The sequence below is a fragment of the Phyllobates terribilis genome, unplaced genomic scaffold (genome assembly GCF_046119375.1).
Source record: "Phyllobates terribilis strain yellow unplaced genomic scaffold, ASM4611937v1 Scaffold_4__5_contigs__length_816908805, whole genome shotgun sequence".
In the NCBI taxonomy this organism is placed as follows: domain Eukaryota; kingdom Metazoa; phylum Chordata; class Amphibia; order Anura; family Dendrobatidae; genus Phyllobates; species Phyllobates terribilis.
The window spans coordinates 718,668,476-718,689,991 of record NW_027362764.1 but is presented as its reverse complement, the minus strand read 5'-3'; the positions used below and the strand labels follow the sequence as shown (position 1 = coordinate 718,689,991).

Below are 21,516 nucleotides of genomic sequence, written 5' to 3'. Positions count from 1 at the left end.
ACAGGTCGAGAGTGACAGACCCCGCACTACACGTGGAGGACAAGGCGAGAGTGACAGACCCCGCACTACACATGGAGGACAGGTAGAGCGTGAAAGACCCCACACTACACATGGAGGACAGGTAGAGCGTGACAGACCCTGCACTACACATGGAGGACAGGTAGAGAGTGACAGACCCCGCACTACACATGGAGGACAGGTAGAGGCAGGTAGAGAGTGACAGACCCTGCACTACACATGGAGGGCAGGAAGAGAGTGACCCAGTGAAGCCATGTCAGTCAGTGCAGGGTGGATCGTGACAGCCGCAGACAATCAGTAGCCACAGATAGTAGTCTCCAGTCTTCATTATTACGTCAGAGCGGACTTACCCTCTGACAAAATACTGAAAGGCTGCAGCTGATCAGTGGTTGCGGATTGTGTGACCGGCTGCTTGCATATCTCCCTGTGAAGAGCTTTCTGACACCTCTGCAAATGGCACAGGCAATTGGGAGTCCTGTTTGAGTTGGCAAAAGAAAATATACCTGAAATCTCAGACAGATTGGGGCTTAGTTCTCCCATCTTTGGCTAGCTCTACAGATCGAGTCCACCCACTTTAGAATAGGTGATGATGATGCAGAAGTTGTCAGTCCAAGACAGCAGCTTTGCCCCTCCGTATAATAATCACGTAGACCTTTAATATTCCCCTTCGGCTCTCCTGCTGTTGCAATAATACAACTTTGAATATTTGACTGATGAGAGTTGTAGTTTTGTAACAGTTTGAGATCTATAAGGTTGGAGGCCACTAATGGTGGCATTCTTCTCATTGTTTGCACTTATCGGATACAAGGACCAATCTTCTCAGTTATTTCACCTTTTGATCACTAGATTTCAGTTGTTACAGGAATAGCATCACAACCCGGCCATCACTGGCAGTTTCCTGATCATGTTCCCTCAATGCCTTCAGCCTTGTCATGTTGTTATTCCACAAGCTTGTTACACCTCCTAGTTTGTATTAATGTTTTCTCACTGTATGATTATGTTTTTGTTTGCTATGAGACTGGTACAAAAACATTTACACGACTTTAAGTGCTAATAGCTTGTGTGGATTCCACAAATGGCTGCATAAATTACTGATACTTATAATGAGCCCCAAGCAGCTCTGGTTCATGTCAGGACTTGTTTTGATCAGTGAGTCTAAGGCCACGTTCACACGTTCAGTATTTTACATCAGTATTTGTAAGCCAAAATAAGGAGTGAAACAATCAGAGGAAAAGTATAATAGAAACACGTCACCACTTCAGTATTTTTCACCCACTCCTGGTTTTGGCTTACAAATACTGATGTAAAATACTGACCAAAAACTGAACGTGTCAACGTGGCCTGGAAGGGGGTGAGGGTGGACCCTAGCCAGTCTCTTGCATGTTGCCATAATAATTTTGCATTGTTCTATGGCCCTGTGTGTTTCTATATGCCATTGTAATTTATTACCAGGCCCCAGAATTGCCAGAGGAAAAAGATGGCTTCTGAGATATATGGTTTTCCATCCCTCACATGGACTTATGTTCAGTGCACTTGTTCGTGTTTTCACCGTCCAGTTCCTATGGGAATGTGAGCCATGATAATGCTGCAGCAGCTTAGAAGTTAATGTATGTCGTCCTGAATACTGATGGAGGCCGGGCAGGGAATGCGAGTGGCACAGAGGTTATTTAGTGGGTGGCTCGCCTTCATTCTGTGTCAGTTGCAGAGAACATGAATAGAGAGCAGGAGTTAAGTTACTGAGTAGTGGAAACATCTTGAACGGTGTTCTGCACCAGGTTACAAAGGAAAAATGACCTCTGTGACTGTTCCGGATATGGGAGAACAGCCACTTGTAAGGCCTCATTCAGACATTCGTGTTTTGTCTGTTTTTTTTGGCGTATACAATACTTACCCATTATAACGTATGGTGCTATTCACACGTTCGTGTGTTTTCACAGACATGGAAAACTCACGGAGACGCATCCGTTTTTTTCCAGCATCATGGATGAAATGGGCCAATACAAGTCTATGGGACCATGAAAATCACGTACAGCACACAGTTGGCATCAGTATGTAATCCGTGTGCTGCACGTATTTAACATTGGTTTAAGTTGGTATACATGCAGCACATAAATGCATGTTTCAGAATGGCCATGAATCAGAAAAACCTGCAAGAAGCAAAATGAACATAAACCCTGCTGTAAATAAATAAAAGCAAGTGCATTTAAATAAAATAGGGTTCTTAGTAACACTGTTTTTGATCAAAAATAGTATAAAAGCTTTCCTACCACGACAAGGTGAACCCGTTCTGGATGGTCCTACACTGTCTAATATTAAAAACCTTACCATGTGTCAAAGTTGACCTCTGTGTGAATAAGGGCAGACAAAGGACTGGGTTCTTCTTGTAGATTTTTCTGATTCATGGCCATTGTGAAACATGCATTCATGTGCAGCATGTATACCAACTTAAACCAAGCTCAAATTTTGTGTTTTTTCTTTGTATTTTTTGTATTCTGTGCAGCTAGGGTTTGGCCTCCTTTTCTAGAGCTGGATAATACATTTATAACACTTCCCTTAGCTGGTGTCCACAGTTCAGGACAAGGTAATTGACCATAGATAGAAGATAATGGGGTAAGAAAGTGTTGTTTGGGACTAGCCCATAGTGGGAGCGCAAATGGCAGTAAAAAGAGACTGCTTCCTGTTTTAAAGAGAGTTCATTCACGATTGAGATAAGATCAAGTTCAAGGGCAGTTAGGGCTGATAGAAAGAGTGAGTACATGGGAGATCCGGTAAGCTTTGCTATGTTGTCAGGAGGCTGCATTTTGACTGGAACTGCGGCTAATATGCCAGCCTAAGTTACAGGGAAAATCTGATTATAAAAACAAAAAAATATTTAAGTATTGAAATGCCCCCCAAAGACCTTTTATGACCTTATGGGGGGCAGAACATGTGAAATAAATTAAAAATCAATAAATAAAAAGTACGGTAGGTAAAAAATGAAATAAAGAAAAATCCATTGCCAATCCGAATCGCTGTTACTTGCCGTGCACCTGCCCCCCTAAAAAATGTGTTTGATATATCAAAGTAATTGTTACAGAGAGGAACAAATTTTGAAAAATATTTTAGTGGTACTTTGTGGTTAGAAAAAATTATGAAAAGCAGATGTACAGTTTCTTCATTCTCCCACCGATATCGCTCGATATTGGCAAAAAAAGGAGAGTAAGACAATGAAATAAAAATGAACTCCTATGTATCACAAAAAAAGACACAAAAATGACTTGAATATCTGAATGAGAACATTATTTTTTACAGCTCTTTAAAACTCATGTATGAAAAACCCCCAAAATATGCCTGGTCAGGAATGGGGGAAAATGGTAAAGAAGAACAAGGAGTCCTGGAAGTGATGATATGGGCCCCACATAGCTCTGATCTCAACATCATTGAGTCTGCCTGGAATTACATGAACAGACAGAAGGATTTGCACAAGCGACATCCACAGAAGATCTGTGGTTAGTTCTCCAAGATGTTTGAAACGACCTCCCTGCCGAGTTCCTTCAAAAACTTTGTGCAAGACGAATTGATGCTGTTTTGGATGCAAAGGGTGTAAAGAGCGGTCACTCCAAATATTGATTTGATTTTAGATTTTTATTTTTTTTTTGTTTTGTTTTGTTGATGAAAATAAACTATTAACACTACTATTTATGACAGCATTCTTACTTGGCAGCATTCTTTCCATACTTGCCTGAAACTTTTGCACAGTACTGTATTATTTCACGTAATGTATGGACAGAAAAATAAAATGTTAACTGATAACTCGTTCAGCAGGTTTCGCTCGGGTGACCGCCATCATGAATGATTTTTAACATAACATTTACGGTACATACAATCTTTTTCTCTTTATAGACTATCAGCAGGCGCAGCCAATCAGTCCCGGTCTGCTCTGCTAGTTAAGCTAGTCCGCCTCTCTCTGCTTCATGTTACAACTTCTTATTGCTGTGCCACCGCTACTGCTAATGCATTTATTCAAAAGATCCATTTTAATTTAACAATGAAGCCTGGAAGGGCTGCAAAAAAAATGAAACCAAAATTTTGGAAATATAGTGACAGTGCAAAAACACTGTTTTTCATACTCTGTAGAAAGGTTAATGTTACGATTTCTGCTGTAAATCATAAACTTTAGTATAAGAATGGAGGAATGGTTAATAATACACAGTTGTACTGAATGAGTGCCCTGTAAAAGGTGGAGGAGTGGTTTGTGAAACCTTTCTGTAATTAAAGCTGGCTCTGGTATGTGCTATATCACATAACATACTAGACCGGAGCAGGGACAGAGTCCAGCTAAAGACCCAAGCTGTGACCATCGGCAGAGATCCCGGCCACTTCTCTTATAGGATTATACTAGCAGCAGCTTTCTAGTTTCTTCTGCAATACTTCAGGTCAAGCCAACCAGGCCCATGGCGTCAAAGAGGATTTTGATCAAAGGTGGGAAAATAGTGAACAGCGACTCTTCCCAGATATCTGACGTTTACATAAACGATGGGATAATCCAAGACATCGGAGAGAACCTGCAACCTGACAACATTGCTGATGTGAAGATCATAGATGCCAGCGGTAAACTGGTGATACCAGGGGGCATCGATAGCCACACACACATGGAGTTCCCATTCATGGGTACATCTTCTGTGGATGATTTCCACATTGGAACAAAGGTAATGATTTGGTTTGTAATTGACTTTAAACAAATAGTTATTCATTTTAGATTTAAAAATTCTGCAGATTTCTAATAAACCTCGTAGCAGATTTACCAGCTTCTTAAAATTTTGGTTGAACTCCATATTTATGCATCACCTGAGCTTTGTTAGACAGGACTTCATATTTTCATTTAGCATACTTTTCTATACTTTTAAACTTGGGGTCAGAAAACAATATCAAGTCCGACCTGGCATTGTTTAGCCAGATTCGACATTAGAGCATCTGCTGTTCACGTATCACATATTTTTTTTTAAGTCCAGAAGATAAGAACCAGTCTTGATCATGTGCAAATGACTTGTCGACTTTGGATGGTGTCTTTTTTTTAAAAGATTGCCCCATCACATATGGGACTGCCAAATGTAATCTGCAAGGATACTGTCAATAAGCGTTGAATTCTTCTACAGCGCCACTGACTCGCCCCCTGGGCCGTGGGGCACGCGGGAGTAGTAGTAGTGGCGGCCCGGTCCCGCGGCTCAGGGTGGTCAGGCCAATGGTAGTCTGCTACGTGCTTCAGATAATGTCCGACTATGCCACCCGTGGATTGCGGTTATTAGGAACCGCCGCTGCATGCAGACCGCTGGGGCTGATGAGGTGTGCAGCTAGGGTAGTGTGACTCCCCACGGGAAGAGTGCGGCCCCAGGGCAGTGTAGTGGATGGTGGGAGTGATGGTGGTGAAGGTCCCAGTACCGGTAGTGCCGGAGGAGTGAAGGAGCACACGGACAACAAGTTACAGTCCAGGGTCTTTACTCACAGTTCGTTTGTTCCGGGTCACTTCCGTCAGCAGTGACCGCCCGAGCCGTGCTGCGTCCACCAGGTGAGGGGCTCTGTCAACTCCCAGGCAGTTCAGGAGCATGGCACAGGACCCCCTTTAATCCTTTCTCTGGCCTGCCTCACCAGTGACCCACTTTTGTCCAGCTGCCACGGACTCGTGCGGTTAAACGTGGGCCCTGTCCTCCGCTGTCCCATATGGTGCCTTCCTAGCAGGTTTGATGAGGTGTCGCACCAATAGATGATCACGACGACCGGTCTTTGGCTGAGGGTAGTTTCTCCTCCACCAACTTGGGATCCGGTACCCTTAATCTGCCTGACCCTTCACCCTGGATTCTCGTGGGTTCTTAGGGTCCCTTCCACCTTCTTGTTCCTGAGCCCTTCTGTTTCTCTGTCTCTTCTTCTCTTTCTCTGTTCCTTTCTGTTCCTTTCTCGTGGAGCTGGGATGAGACTTAATCACAGCTCCCTTTCACCTCCTCTCTCTCTCTCCCTCGGCCTCTCTCTAGGCCCGCTCCTGAGTGGAGCTCCTACAGAGCCTCCACTCCCGGTCTTCTCCTCTGGCTGAACGAACCTAGATCTAAGATGGTGCCCACCTTTTATACCTCCCTCTGACCATGAGCCCAGGTGACCAGCAACCAATGAGCTCCTTCCTACGCTCAGGAACCAACCCCTATCTGCCCCTAGAGCACTGGGTGTTCCACCCCCCTTCCCCACTCCAGGCAGGGACATAGTCGGTCGTGCCTGCACTTATGTCTAGTGGGAGCACCGTTGAGCTGTCCCTCGGAAATGGGGTGTGTGTGCTGTATGCAGCTAACAGAGCCCTGGTCCATACTCCATCCTTACCCGGGAGTGGAATACCACACCTCTGGTCTGAGGTGCAATACCCCTGTAGCGGCCGAACCCTCGGGGCGCTACACCACCACAGGTGAAATTTAAGCATTACAAAGTGTCCATTAAATATCAGTGTCTCTCCACATAATGAACCAATATGGAAGGTTTCAGAGGGAAAGTAAGTTCTTTGTAGCTGCTGTACACTCTGCGAATCTTGAACATTTCTATTAAGGGGTTAGAACTTACATGCCCATGACTTCACCCCCTGCTGAGGTCATCCACCCTGAAACTTACATGCCCATGACTTCACCCCCTGCTGAAGTCATCCACCCTGAAACTTACATGCCCATGACTTCACCCCCTGCTGAAGTCATCCACTCTGAAACTTACATGCCCATGACTTCACCCCCTACTGAAGTCATCCACCCCGAAACTTACATGCCCGTGACTTCACCCCCTACTGAAGTCATCCACCCCGAAACTTACATGCCCGTGACTTCACCCCCTACTGAAGTCATCCACCCCGAAACTTACATGCCCGTGACTTCACCCCCTACTGAAGTCATCCACCCCGAAATTTACATGCCCGTGACTTACCCCCTCTTAAAGTCATCCACCTCGAAACCAATTACAACTTGTTATATGAAACCGTGAAAGAGAAATGGAGGTCTTTTAAGTTCTTGTTTCTAACACAGGTCATATTACCTCTAGCTATTTTGCCACTAGCTCAGAGGCAGCTGTTATCCTATCTAGCAGTGTTACCATGAACGGCCCCCTGCGTTCCCTGTAGGCTTATGTGTGGGAGTCCCCATACCCACAAAAACAAGCTTGAAGCCACCTGGAGAGTCCAGAACTTTGTTGGCTCTCCCAAACCATCCATCATAAACCACAGTAAGCGACTTCGAGAAGCTTCCCCAATTACCACAACCTTTACCTGCAATGAAAAAATTTCTAAATCCAACTGTTGACAATCTCAAATTCCAAACCTCAGCGTCCTTTCTAACTTACCAAACTCCAGTGTTCCCAAAAAACTAGCCAAGTCCAGGGTAGATTGGTGGTGGTTTTGCCACCTCCCAATGACCACCCGTTTTATAATAATCCCCATTACCCCTTTCTTCTGAAGTCACACCCATTCTCCTCCTGCTTACTACTACATTCCTACTTAAAGAGGACCTATCACCTCCACATACATTATGGTATATTATAGTAAGGACACTGTAGATATAAATGATCATGAAATAAATTACTTTTGGAAGAATTACTTGAATTATGAAATGAGAGAATCACAGTTTATGGGAGCGGCCATCTTGGGATTGGCAACTCAGCATGCTGTTCTGAGACACACCCCCAAAGGCTGGTTGCTTGGCAGCAGTGTAGTGACCCTAAGAGCTCATTTATCAAATGGTAGTTATAGAAAGAGGGAAAATGTATATAAAGGGGTCTCCTGTCTATATGTACTATGTTTAGAGCCAGAGAGAAGGCTGCAGAGTAACCACAGCGTGTATCACCCATAGCCGCTTAAAAAACTCACATTTACATCTCCTGGCTAAAAATGGAGCAAGGAGAATAATAGAGTTGAAGCAGCGCTCAGTGGAAATAAGTGACAACGGCCGATTTTATCCATCCAGATCAGATGGAATAGGGGAATAAAGTCTGTATCACTTATTTTCATTGAAGTGCTGCTTCCATTCTATTTTTATTATTTTTGAAGGTTTTTAGCTGGTCGCTGATATTTTTCCATATATCTCTATAGATCTATAGATTTATATATAGTGAAACTTTATGTAACTGCGTATTATGGTTAAGCCCCTCTGCTATATAACACATGTATGTACAGGTATATATGTAGCACTCTCTCTTGCTATATAAGTTTATGTGTATATGTCATAGAGAGAGAAATACAAATATACATGTGTACTATATATTACACTGGTATGTCAGTATATGTATCTCTCTATAGAGAGGGAGAGCTATAGGTACACAAATATATCTGTGTAATATATAGTACTATATATGTTACACAGGTATATTCACATCTCTCTCTATGACATACAAAAACATATATATATATATATATATATATATATATATATATATATATATATATATATATAAGTGTGTGTGTATATATATATTTATAGATAGAGCAAGAGAGTGCTACTTATACATGTTTTATGTAGACAGAGAGGCTCAACTATATTGTGCAGTTCCATAAAGGACTGCTATCTCTCTCTCTATATATATTATTTATGTACACACACATATGCATATATATAAACACATGCATATAAATATACATACATATACACACACAAATATATATACAGTGTGTGTGTATATATATATATATATATATATATATATATATATATATATATATATATATATATATATATTGTGGGGTTTCTACTCACTTGGGTGCGTCGGGAGGCAAACAGGAAGCGTTTTCATTTAAATGTCCATGTCGGTTTATTACTTCATAAACCCGGCAAAAGCAAAACAAAAACAAACAGCTTTTTGTGCAGGCAAAAAGTCCTTTAAGCAACATCTCTGGTTACATAGTTCTGTGGGCACACAGGCTGGATAGCGTCCAGAACCCTGGCTCGGTCTGGAGACAACAACACACAGGAGGCCTTCTCCCTCCAAACACACAGACCATGTGCCAAACAACAGCCTCCACTTTATACCTTAACCACACCCAAAGGTGAGGTATGTGGGTAGCAAGACCCACCTATCTCTCAAACTACCTGTAACCCAGTCCCAGGTGCACCAAACAGTCCTTTTAGTGCTTACATGCACTAGAGCAGTGGTTCTCAACTCCAGTCCTCAAGACCCACCACCAGATCATGTTTTCAGGATTTCCTTAGTATTGCACAGGTGATGGAATTATTACCTGTGCAATACTAAGGAAATCCTGAAAACATGATCTGTTGGTGGGTCTTGAGGACTGGAGTTGAGAACCACTGCACTAGAGCAACAGTCTGGGTTACATCACAGAGGACAGCCATCTCTGTGATACATACCTCCTAACAACTATGTGTCCGTTAGAAACCTCACATACCTCCCCCCTCTGCTTAAAGCCCTGGGGCTTGGCACCTTCTACTACCAGACAGGGGATTCTTGAGAGGGCATCGGCATTACTATGTAGCATCCCTACTCTACCTTCTACATGGAAGTTGAAATCCTGTAGGGCTAAAAACCAGTGGGTGACCCTAGCATTTTTTCCCTTTTTCTCCCTCATCCACCTGAGTGGGGCATGGTCGGATACCAATCTAAACTTTCGTCCTAATAGATATTACCGTAACGTGTCCACCGCCCACTTTATGGCCAAGCACTCCTTCTCTACGACAGAATAATTTTTCTCGCATGAGGACAGCCTCCTACTTAGGTAGAGAACAGGGTGCTCCTCCCAGTGTATCTCCTGGGAAAGGACTGCTCCTAACCCGACATCTGAGGTGTCTGTTTTGAGTATAAACTCATTCTAGAAGTCAGGGGCAACCAGAACCGATTGCCTACACAGAGCCACTTTCATTTCTTGAAAGTCCATCTCCGCCTCTACCATCCACTTGGCCATGGCTGATTTCGACCCTTTAAGGAGGTCAGCCAGGGTTGGGGCCATCATGGCGAAGTTTGGGATAAACCTCCTGTAGTATCCCACGATTCGAAGAAAGGTTCTAACTTGCTTCTTCCACAACGGTCTCAGCCATGTCTGGATTGCTTCCACTTTAGTGATTTGGGGTTTGATCTTGCCTCTACCCACTACATATCTCAGGTATTTGGCTTCTTCCTTCCCCATGGCACATTGTTTCGGATTTATTGAAAACTCCGCCTTTCTTAGAGCATCAAACACTGCCTGGACTTTTTCCAGATGACTTTCCCAGTCTGGGCTGAAGATAAAAATATAATCCAGGTATGTAGTGGCATATTTCTTATGGGGTGCAAGGATTCGATCCATGGCGCTCTGGAAGGTGGCAGGGGCCCCCTGCACTTCAAACGGCATCCGGACATACTGGAAGCATCCGTCCAGTGCAGAAAATGCAGTCTTCTCCTTGGCTCCCTGTGACATGGGGATCTGCCAATATCGCTTCATCAAATCCAAGGTGATTATGTACCTTGCTGGCCCAAGTCTCTCGATCCGCTCATTAACACGCGGCATCGGATATGTGTCGAATTTGGAGACCTCATTCAACTTCCGATAATCATTACAGAATCTACATTCGCCATCGGGTTTTGGGACCAGGACAATCGGGCTCGACCAATCGATCTTGGATTCCTCAATGACCCCGAGTTTCAGAATATGACTCACTTCTTTGGAGATCAACTCTTGTCAGGCCTCAGGAATCCGATAGGGCTTCAAGTTCACCCGCACATATGGCTCCATTAGAACCTCATGTTCTATGACCTTTGTCCACCCCGGCAATTCCAAGAACAGATCCCTGTTCTTCTGCAGCAACTCCCGACACTGCTGTTTTTGTGCCATTGTCAGCGTCTCCGCTATTGCGACTCCTCCAACCTCGCCTTCTAGTTTGACTAGCAAGCACGGAGCTTTAACAGCCTCTCTGTCTTGCCACGGCTTGATGAAATTGACGTGGTAGATCTGGTATGGCTTACGTTGTCCTGGTTGAGGAATCTTATAATTCACTTCACAAACCTTTTTCAACACCTCATATGGCCCTTCCCACTTGGCCAAGAACTTACTTTCCACAGTAGGAATCAGTACAAGGATTCCGTCACCAAGACTGAACTGCCTCACTCTGGCTGACTGGTTGTAGACCCTGACCTGTGCTTCTTGTGCCTGGAGGAGATGTTCTTTTATGATGGGCATTACCTACGCAATCCTCTCCTGCATCAGGGCGACGTGCTCGATGATGCTCCTGTGGGGCGTGACCTCAGCTTCCCAGGTTTCCTTTGCTACATCCAGGAGACCCCGTGGATGTTGGCCATACAGGAGTTCAAATGGCAAGAACCCAGTAGAGGCCTGTGGAACCTCTCGGATTGAGAACAATAGATACGGCAGGAGACAGTACCAGTCTCTGACGTCCTTTTCTATGACCTTCCTCAGCATATTCTTCAGAGTTTTGTTGAACCTTTCCATGAGGCCAGCTGTCTGAGGATGGTATACTGATGTTCTCAGTTGGGAGATTTGCAGGACCTAACACAACTCTCTCATCACCTTACTCATAAAGGGTGTTCCCTGGCCGGTCAGGATCTCCCTTGGCAACCCTGTCCAGGAGAAAACATGGACTAACTCATGATCTATACTCTTGGCGGAGGAGTTTCTCGAAGGGATCGCTTCAGAATAGCGGGTGGCATAGTCTAAGATGACCAATATATATTGATGCCCATGAGCAGATTTAACCAGGGGACAGACCAAGTCCATAGCAATTCTCGAACGGTACTTCAATGATGGGTAATGGCACGAGGGAACTTTGAAAGTGAGAGGTGGGGGCGGTTAACTGGCATTTAGGGCAGGACCTGCAATACTTTAATATTTCCCGGTGACATCTGGGCCAATAGAACCTCTGCACGATCCGTTCCTGCATTTTTATCACTCCCAGATGTCCTCCCAAGATGTGTGAATGAGCCATGTCCAAAACCCTCCGTCTATAGGGCCCCAGCACCAATAAATGTTCCACAAGATCCTCCCTCACTTTCGTAACACGGTACAACAATTCGCCGTTCATCATAAAATAGGGAAATCTTGTGTCAACCCCCGACTCCTGTGCAATCCCATTTATGACCAAGACATTGTTAAAGGCTTCCCTCAGAGTTAGGTCCCTATGTTGGGCAGACCCCAAATTCTCGCTGGTCACCCCTAACTCCGGAATTTCAGACTCAGGGGACACTACCCCCTCATCCCCCACAAGAACACAAAAGGGAAACCCATCTGTGAAGAAACGGCACCAGGGGGGCCCCGCAGAATCCCGCTGTCGCCGCTTCTTCTGGTGGATCCACACACCACCACCCGCCTGATGTCACACTATGCCAGACGGAGCATGCGATACGGATCTACCCTTTGCACCAATGTGACGTTCCGCACCCACTCAAGGACGCGTAAGGTCAGATTGGCACAGTTCTACACCATCACCTCCTGTCCTCACAGTTACAGAGAGGCACCAGGGCGTTGGACAAGGTGGTCCACTCAGATGCTGACGTGGCCCCACACTCTGCAGTCTGGCATTCGCTATCTCCTCCTGAGCTAGAAAATCCATTTTGTGAAGAGCTGGGACATATAGTTCTCCCACAACTCGGTATTGAAATATAGTACCTTAATGAAACAGCACACTAGTGAACAAAGGAAAGGATCACTGTCAGCTCAGCTCACAACTACAGAGGGACACTCGCACTGAAGCTCCCCTCCCTTCTCTCTTACAGTTGGGAGTCGGGTTAGCTGCGTCTGGAAACCCGACAACCAGGGCACATGTGATTATTCTAGAATATTCTTCACACCATCTGACTTTGGGTGTGGTGATACCTCTTCAGGGTTAACTTGTTTCTTAACTGAGCCAGTGAAACCTGAACCCTTCTCCCACAGATCCAAAAATAAACAAAAGTCCCGGCCTATAATAATGGGGTGCAACAAGTCCTGGATGACGCCGACCTCGTGGGACTCAATGCCGTGGGCCGTTTCAAAAAACAAATGTGTACAGCATGACAACGGATGGGTTTTTAAAGGCCCAAAATGGATGGTAACTGGCATCCATTTTGGGCCTTTAAAAACCCATCCGTTGTCATGCTGTACACATTTGGTTTTTCTACTTGAAAAAGACGCCGGTACGGCATTGAAACGCGTTGTTAATAAAAAGCCTTTTCATCATCATCTCTGAAGAATTGATTTACTTCAGCAGCACAGCCCACTTACGTGTTCATCCAACTGGATCCAATTTCTCCTGGAGGATTTATCTTCCAGCCACGGGGCAGCAGCTCCCGCAGACTTTGAGCTTTTCTCATAAGCTCCAGTTGTCTAATGGCTTGTTCCGTCTTCAACCGGACAATCCGCTTCATGCGAACACATCGCCAGTGTATGTCACTTAGGACAGCCACCCTCTTCACTGTGACTTTGGTTGTGGACAGGACCACCAGCTGTTTAGCTTTTGAGGTCGAGTACACCTTACAGTCTCCCACGGCCTTCTTAAACTCTTCATGTACTGACTCTCTGGTGCATTCTTCTCTCAAATCTTCGGGTACATCTATGAGGCACTTGTACCGAGAAGTTTCTGTCTCACCAGTGGTCTCCAAACGATCATTTGGCTCAGGTTTCAGGGACAACTGACTTTCAGATTATTCACCCTGTATGCTTCCCCTGAGCTGATTCACAGCTATGAACTCAAGAATTCTCCTCTTGACATCTTCCATCCCATACTGATCTTCTTTTAACACTTCCTCAGCTCTCCTCAGGTCCACCTTCTCATTATATAAAGGTTTAAGCGCAACTTGTATGCCTTTTTCCTTCTCCAAGGCGGCCTCGTTCACTGATTGGTACTTTGCCAGGCGACCTTTGAGCTCGAAAACTTCTTCCTCTAGCTCAGCTATTCGCCTCTCAGCAGCCCATCTCTGAAGCTCTTCCTGCTTCAACTGCTCCTTGTTCAACTGCTCCTTGTTACTCTTGCGCCCGGACTGACTGGCGTGAGCGTGATTAGTGATCCCACTGGACCATGGAGAGCCGAGGAGTGCCTGGAGGGGCGTAACTAAATATCAACCCGGTCCGACCAAGGTCGCACAGCGGCTCAGTCGACTCCGTGAACCAGGGAGGAACCGAGCAGAGGGACCAGGTGCTACTCCAGGTCAGACCCCGGTCACAGCTGTTGACCCACACCGGGGAATGCAGGAACAGGCAGGTTAGCTGGTATGCAGACAGGTGGGTACAGGCAGGCACGGCTGCTATGACGGCAGGTGGGTACTTAGCAGGCACGGCTGGTATGAAGGTAGGCGGGTAATGGCAGGCACGGCCGGTATGCAGACAGGCAGGTGCTGACAGGCACGGCTGGAATGCAGACAGGCAGATACTGGCAGGTATGAACGCAGGCTGGATAGGGACCAGGAACAGAGCCGCAGGTGCGGTGGACTAGTAGAGCAAAACCGCAGGAGTGGTGAACAAGCAGAGCGGAGCAAAACCGCAGGTCCGGTGAACAAGCAGAGCGGAGCAAAACCGCAGGAGCAATGAACAAGCAGAGCGGAGCAAAACCGCAGGTGTGGTGAGCAAGCAGAGCGGAGCGAAACCGCAGGAGCAGTGAACAAGCAGAGCGGAGCAAAACCGCAGGTGCGGTGAACAAGCAGAGCGGAGCAAAACCGCAGGTGCGGTGAACAAGCAGAGCGGAACAGAACCGCAGGTGCGGTAAACAAGCGAAACAGAGCGGAACCGCCAGAGTGGTGAACAAGCAGAGCAGAACAGAGCAGAAGGTGAAGGCAGACAGGATAGGGCTCTGTTCACATGGAACAGACTGGAAAATACAGGAAGATGGTTAGAACACAGGAGGTAGATATGGAGGCAGGGAAAGGGGACAAGCAGAACCAGATACACACAAGGTACTTACAATGAAGTAGCGAGTGGACACAAAACTCACAAACAGAAGTACAGAGACAACGAGTTGGAGTTAGGTGCAGGTTCAGACACTGCAGGAAAAGGGAAGGTACGGCATAGAGAGAAACAAGTAACGGGCTAGGACACTGTTCAGACAGGAACTGAACCGGGAACAAGATACAGGAATGAGCCTGGGAACTCAGCCCCCAGGGTGGCGGAAACAGACTAGAAGTCAGAGATACAGGTAGCGGCCCTGGGTACTCAGCCCCCAGGGTGGCAGAACAGACTAGATACAGGACAGGACCTGGCAACTCAGTTGCAAAAGACAAACTGAGTGAAAGTGTTGCTCAGGCACCTCCTACTGGGTGGAGGGGGTTTAAGTATCCAGTGACTCACAGCAATAGGCTGGAGACGCATTAGGACTGTGCACACAGTAGCTATAAGAAACAAGCAGAAAGCCGCGCCGACGCCCTAATCAGACAAGAGACATGGACACAGTGACGCGCCCCCAGGACTGTGGGGTACTCGGCAGCCGGGCCTATGGATGCCGGTGGGGGAGAATTTCACGGTGGCTGGCCTGGTCCGTGGCCCAGGGCAGTCAGCAAAAAGGGGGATTATTTATAGGGGATTTGTAAAGTGTTCGTGACGCCACCTGTGGAATGCGGCTAAAGGGAGCCGCCGCTGCGGAGCAGTCCTCTGAGGCAGATGTTAGGGCAGCTTGTGATGGAACGGCTCCCCACAGGTGGAGCGGGCCTCAGGGCAGTGTGGGGTAATAGATGGTGGTACAGGTGAGAGACGGCCAGGACGGTTCAGGGAGAAATGACAGACACTCACACCGGGGTTCGCTTTGGTACCTTTACTGGTGGAGATGCAGGTATGGTCCAGGGTACTCGGTACGCAGGGTGCACTTCTGGACTCTCCGAGTGAGCGGGTATAGGGCCTCCTGATCCGTTGCTTCCACTTGCTAAGCTTCTGACCTGCCTGGAGCTAGGCCTGGCTTTGTTACTGTCTCTCTTTCTCTCTTGCACCTGCTGACCTGGTGGTAGGGCCTTCTCTTGGAGATCACTCTCCCTGGACGCTGGGGCCTTCGTGACTCCTAGCCCTGGTACAATAGTCAGCGTTGGTCGTCCTGGGACTTGTAGTGCTCCAGGTATCCGGTGGTCCCTACTGGGTATAAAGGGTCCCTGTAGGCACGGACCCGGTGTCCGGTGTATAGTTCGGGGTGAGCCTGGTACGCTCCTCTGCCCCCTCAACTCCTCTCTCCATTCCTCCTTGCCGTCGGCCGCAGTCAAGGCCCTCACATGGCAGCAGCAGACGAGCTGCGTCTTCGCTGGTCTCAGAGCACACTCTCTGAACTAACTAACGACTGACTGACTTCTCACAGAACTAACTGAGCTGCCTGGCTCCACCCTCCCTATATATATCCCTAACGTGCTCCCTCTGCTGGTCTGAGGTGGTAGGGTGGAGGTGTGTGAATGTGTGAGGGCCTCTTGTGGAGAAGTCCATCCATGCACCCTACTGGGTTCTGTGGCACCCGTACGTAGCAGGGCGCCACAACAGCAGGTACTGGAGCAGTAGTGCAGCATGGACTGACAGGTAAGATTGCGGTCTTGCATGGTGGGAGGTGGTGCACCATGCAAGCACGCCGCCAGGGATGTTACACTCCTTTATCAGCAGAATTCTTTCAGCCCTCTCTGTCTCCAATGCGCCCACTCGGCTCTCGACAGCCAGTCTCTCAAGCTTCTTTTGCTTTAAATGGGCTTGTAGCGTCTCCTTGAGCTCCTTGATCTCGGCTCTTACATCCACCGAATCATCCAAGCTCGCATTATTCGAGGAGGTATTTGCTTCATACCTCCCTTCTCCAGTGGCAAACTCCTGACCCTGGTCTGTGGCTTCTCCGATAGACTCCTCCATCTTTTTCTGCTCAGTTTCCATCCAGCCGATTCTATCCTTAAGGCACGTCTCTTTCCTCTGGAGATCATCACATAACGTCTTCAGCTCCTTCACCTGAGCTTCCAGTCCTAGGATCTTTCTGCGGAGATCATCATTCTCATCACGGGTGTCCTGCAGAGTGGTCTCAATCACTTGGCGCATGTGCTCTGCATCAGCCTTATCATCCTCTAGTTTTTTCTTAACCTTGAGGATATCCTCATAGTCTCTCTTGGTTTGTTGCAGTTCCTTATTGAACTGTTCGCGCAGTTGTTCTAGGTCTTGATCACGTCCAGAAACTTCATCCTTCAGCGCCCCTTTTAAGGCAGATAGCTCCCTATCCCTCTGGTGATGACCCTCATCCAGCCTTTGCTTCTCCTGCATCAGCCGCTTCACCTGCTCCTGAAATCTCTGCACTTCCTTTCTTGTGACCTCTGATTCCTCCGCATCCACAGAGCCTTTCTTCACTAGGTTCAGCTCTGACTGCACCAGGGAGAAACGATTTTTCATCTCGTTCAGCTCATCTTCAGACTCCTCTTTCTCAAGCTTCAACTGCAAAACCTCCTCCTTGGTTTTGCGGAAGTCCTCTTTATTTTTCTGGAACATATCCTTCCATTGGTTGATTTCCTCGCTGCTTTCCTCCAGTTCTCGCTGCAAGTTCCTCACAACCTGGTTTATTTTCTGCCGTTCAGACTCCGGGCTCAGCTGGTCCTGGGACACGTTCTCCATGTTTTTCCTTAGTTGCGGCACGTCACTCTGATACTGCTTGTCTGACAGTCTCCAGCTCTTGGTCATGATTGGCCACCTCCTCTTCCATCCTGATCTCCTCTGCTTCTAAACAAGGATCCATACTGGGAATAAAGGCACACAGCATTGCATTTTCTTTATTTACCCTTTCAGCAAAGGCTACAGGAGCAACTTTTTTGTGGCCCTTGCGCCTTCGACGACGAGAGTGGGACTTTCTCACCTTGTTTAACTCCTCCTGACTGAACTCTCTTTCTACTTCCGTAGTGTCACCGTCAGCTGTGGGGTCTGTGACACTCTCCACGGTGTTGTGGATCAACAAGTCACCTCCCACTTTGATGTCAACCCCTTCTACTGGAGCTATCCAGATATCAACGGTCGAATTGTCATTTTTAGACGGTACCAACACACGACCAGTAACCAATTCTGGGTTTGTATGCTCCACCCCCTTTGAGACTCCGCCCCCTTTTGGACAACCACACCTGTAGGGGGTACTTTAAAAAAAAATCCCGCAATAGTCTTAGGACCCAGTTCACAACATATCTTACTACCTCCCAGGGCACTCTGCGATAGTACCGGCGCCACAGGAGAACTCAAAGAATGGTCCGCTGCCACCATTCTGTAAGGAGCCAACAACTCCTGCCATTCCTGTACCATGTCCTGTTGTCGTTTCTCAAATGCCTGCTGCTGCGATTTTAACAGGCACTTTAATTGCTCAATAGCTTCAGTCTCATTTGCTGCTCCCTTCACAGCCATCTTTATCAGCTCCTGCATTTCTTCAGGATACTCTATTTTGTTGAATAATAATAATAATAATTTTTTATTTATATAGTGACACGCAGCACTTTACAAATTAAGCGGGGACATGTACAGACAATAAATTCAATACAATTTAAGGACCGTTTAAACAGTTACATTAGGAGTGAGGTCCCTGCTCGCAAGCTTACAATCAACAAGATAATGGGGGGACACAATAGGTGAAAAGTGCTTGTTATTTCAGGTCTGACAATTATAATAAATAGGGATTTTCATATAAAGCTGTATGATCCGGTCATCAGCCTGTATGTTTAAGTGCAATAATCAAGTATTGAGTGCAGTTATCTTGTGCATGGAGGGTGTGGAGACAGATGAAGAGTAGGGAACAGATTCTGAATGATATTTAGGAGGGAACAGGGGAAACTTAATTTACTGAATAGTTAATGTGGTAGGCTTGTTTAAAGAGATGGGTTTTTAAAGCGCGCTTGAAGATATGGGGGCTAGGCATCAGTCGGGTCGCCTGGGGTAGTGCATTCCAGAGAACTGGCGCATCACGAGAGAAGTCTTGGAGACGGAGGTGCGAGGTTCGGATTATGGGGGATGTTAGTCTTAGGTTATTTGTAGAACGGAGAGCACGTGTAGGGCGATAGACAGAGATGAGAGAGGAGATATAAGGCGGTGCAGAACTGTGGAGAGCTTTGTGGGTGAGAGTGATGAGTTTATATTGGACCCTGAGGCGGACCAGCAACCAGTGTAAAGACTGGCACAAGATGGAGGCATCGGTGAAGCGGCTGGACAGAAATACAACCCTGGCTGCCGCATTCAGGATGGATTGGAGAGGAGAAAGTTTGGTAAGAGGGAGACCGATCATAAGAGAGTTGCAGTAGTCCAGACGAGAGTGAATAAGAGCAACAGTAAGAGTTTTAGCAGTTTCAAAGGTGAGAAAAGGTCGGATTCTGGAGATGTTTTTAAGATGCAGGTGACAGGAAAGAGTGAGTGATCGGAGGTAAAGGAAAGGTTAGTGTCAAATATGACCCCCAGGTAGCAGGCGTGCTGCTTGGGAGTTATGGCTGAACCCTCCAAGGTAATTTCGATGTTAGGTAGAGTTGGGTTAGTGGAGGGGAGAAACACAAGAAGTTCAGTTTTAGAGAGATTCAGTTTAAGATATAGGGAGGACATGATGTTAGAGACAGCAGACAGACCATCCTTGGTATTTTGTATTAGGATAGGGGTGATGTCAGGTGAAGAGGTGTATAGTTGGGTGTCGTCAGCATAGAGCTGATACTGGAACCCAAATCTGCTGATTGTTTGTCCAATAGGGGCAGTGTATAGAGAGAAGAGGAGGGGGCCTAGGAACTCCGATAGTAAGGAGACGAGGAGAGGAAGAGGAGCTGGCAAAAGATACAGTGAAGGAGCGGTCAGAGAGGTAGGAGGAGAACCAGGAGAGAACGGTTTCCTTGAGGCCTATAGAGTGGAGCATAGTGAGGAGGAGCTGGTAATCCACAGTGTCAAATGCGGCGGAGAGATCCAGGAGAATTAGCAGGGAGTAGTGACCTTTGGATTTGGCTGTTAGTAGATCATTAGAGACTTTAGTGAGGGCAGTTTCAGTGGAGTGTAAGGAGCGGAAACCAGATTGTAGAGGGTCGAGGAGAGAGTTATCTGAGAGATAGCGGATTAGACAGGAGTGGACCAAGCGTTCCAGAAGTTTAGAGATGAAAGGAAGATTAGAGACAGGTCTGTAGTTAGCAGTGCAGTTCTGGTCCAGGGATGGCTTTTTAAGTAAAGGGGTTATGATGGCATGTTTAAATGAGGAGGGAAAGATACCTGAAGAAAGAGAGAGGTTAAATATTTTAGTCAGGTGAGTGGTGACCACCGGTGAGAGGGACTGCAGGAGATGTGAAGGAATGGGGTCACTGTTGCAGGTTGTAGGCCGAGAAGAAGCGAGGAGCTGGGTAACTTCTTCTTCTGTAACAGGCTCAAAGATGGCTAGTGAGCTTGAAGTGCGGCAAGGACGGGGATCCAGGCACTGAGGAGATTGGGCTGAGATGTCCTGATGGATGTGGTTGATTTTTTTCTAGGAAATAAGTGGCCAGATCCTCCCCGCTAAGGTTAGTGGTGGGGGTCTGTGCTTTAGGGCTCAGGAGGGAGTTTAAGGTTTCAAAAAGTCGTTTTGGATTGTTGGACAGTGAAGTGATGAGAGTGGTGAAGTAGGATTGTTTGGCCAGATGAAGGGCATAGTTATAGGTTTTGAGCATGAATTTATAGTGGATGAAGTCCTCTGCTAAAAGAGATTTTCTCCACTGCCGCTCAGTACACCTAGAGCAACGCTGGAGAAAGCATGTTTGCATTGTGTGCCAGGGCTGCCGTTGTCTGTGTCGGGTCTTTCTGCGTGTGGAAGGTGCGGCTTCATCTAGGGCATTCTTCAGTGTATTATTGTAGTGTGACAATGCTAAGTCTGGACAGGAGAGGGAGGAGATGGGGGCTAAAGATGTGTGGAGATTGTCCATAAGCTGCAGGGTATTAATGGTACCTGTGTTCCTATAAGTGTGGTAAGTGGGGATGTCCCGGGTGAGGAGGCAGTTCTTGACAGAGAAGGAAAGAAGGTTTTGGTCAGAGAGCGGGAGAGGGGAGTTAGTAAAGTCATGCAGCGAGCAGAGACGGGAGAAAACCAGGTCCAGAGTATTCCCGTCTTCATGCGTAGGAGAATTAGTAAATTGTGAGGCGTAAATTGTGCTGAAGAGCGTTTGCAGCCGGTCATCTAACCACTTCTCCATTCCGTCTGGGGATACTGCTCCATTCATAGCCATCACGGTACGCTGTTCACATCAGACACTTCACACCAGACACTTCACACTGCTCTCCCCGGAAAAATTTTCGTGGCCCCACCAAGCCACAGCAAGCCAGGTTTGAGTGTGATGACAATTTTCGTAACCCCGCCGAGTTACAGCCAGATGCTTTAATCTTCGTGGCCCCACCGAGCCACAGCCAGATGCTTGCATCCACGTTCGTCGTCCTGTGCCGTTAACCCTTGCAACCAGGCTGCAGTGTCCCGCATTCTCTAACCAATTGTGAGGTAGCGCTATTGATCATGTTGAGGGGCACTCACTTCACTGGGTCAATTAAAGCACACATGCAACGTTTTTCAGTAAACTAAAGTCCAGCAGTTTATTACTCATTATAAACTGCTCTTAATATAGACCATCTCAGTGGCTAGTAGG

General features: G+C 46.8%; 1 protein-coding gene across 1 annotated transcript in view; it reads left to right on the top strand.

Moving 5' to 3' along the window:
* Positions 1-4,295: 4,295 nt before the first annotated feature.
* Positions 4,296-21,516, top strand: part of DPYS (dihydropyrimidinase) — a 139,491-nt gene continuing 122,270 nt past the window's right edge. The window contains exon 1 of the mRNA XM_073679758.1: positions 4,296-4,706. Coding sequence (XP_073535859.1) covers positions 4,452-4,706 — 255 coding nt within the window. The 5' untranslated portion in view covers positions 4,296-4,451. The remainder of the gene's footprint in view (positions 4,707-21,516) is intronic.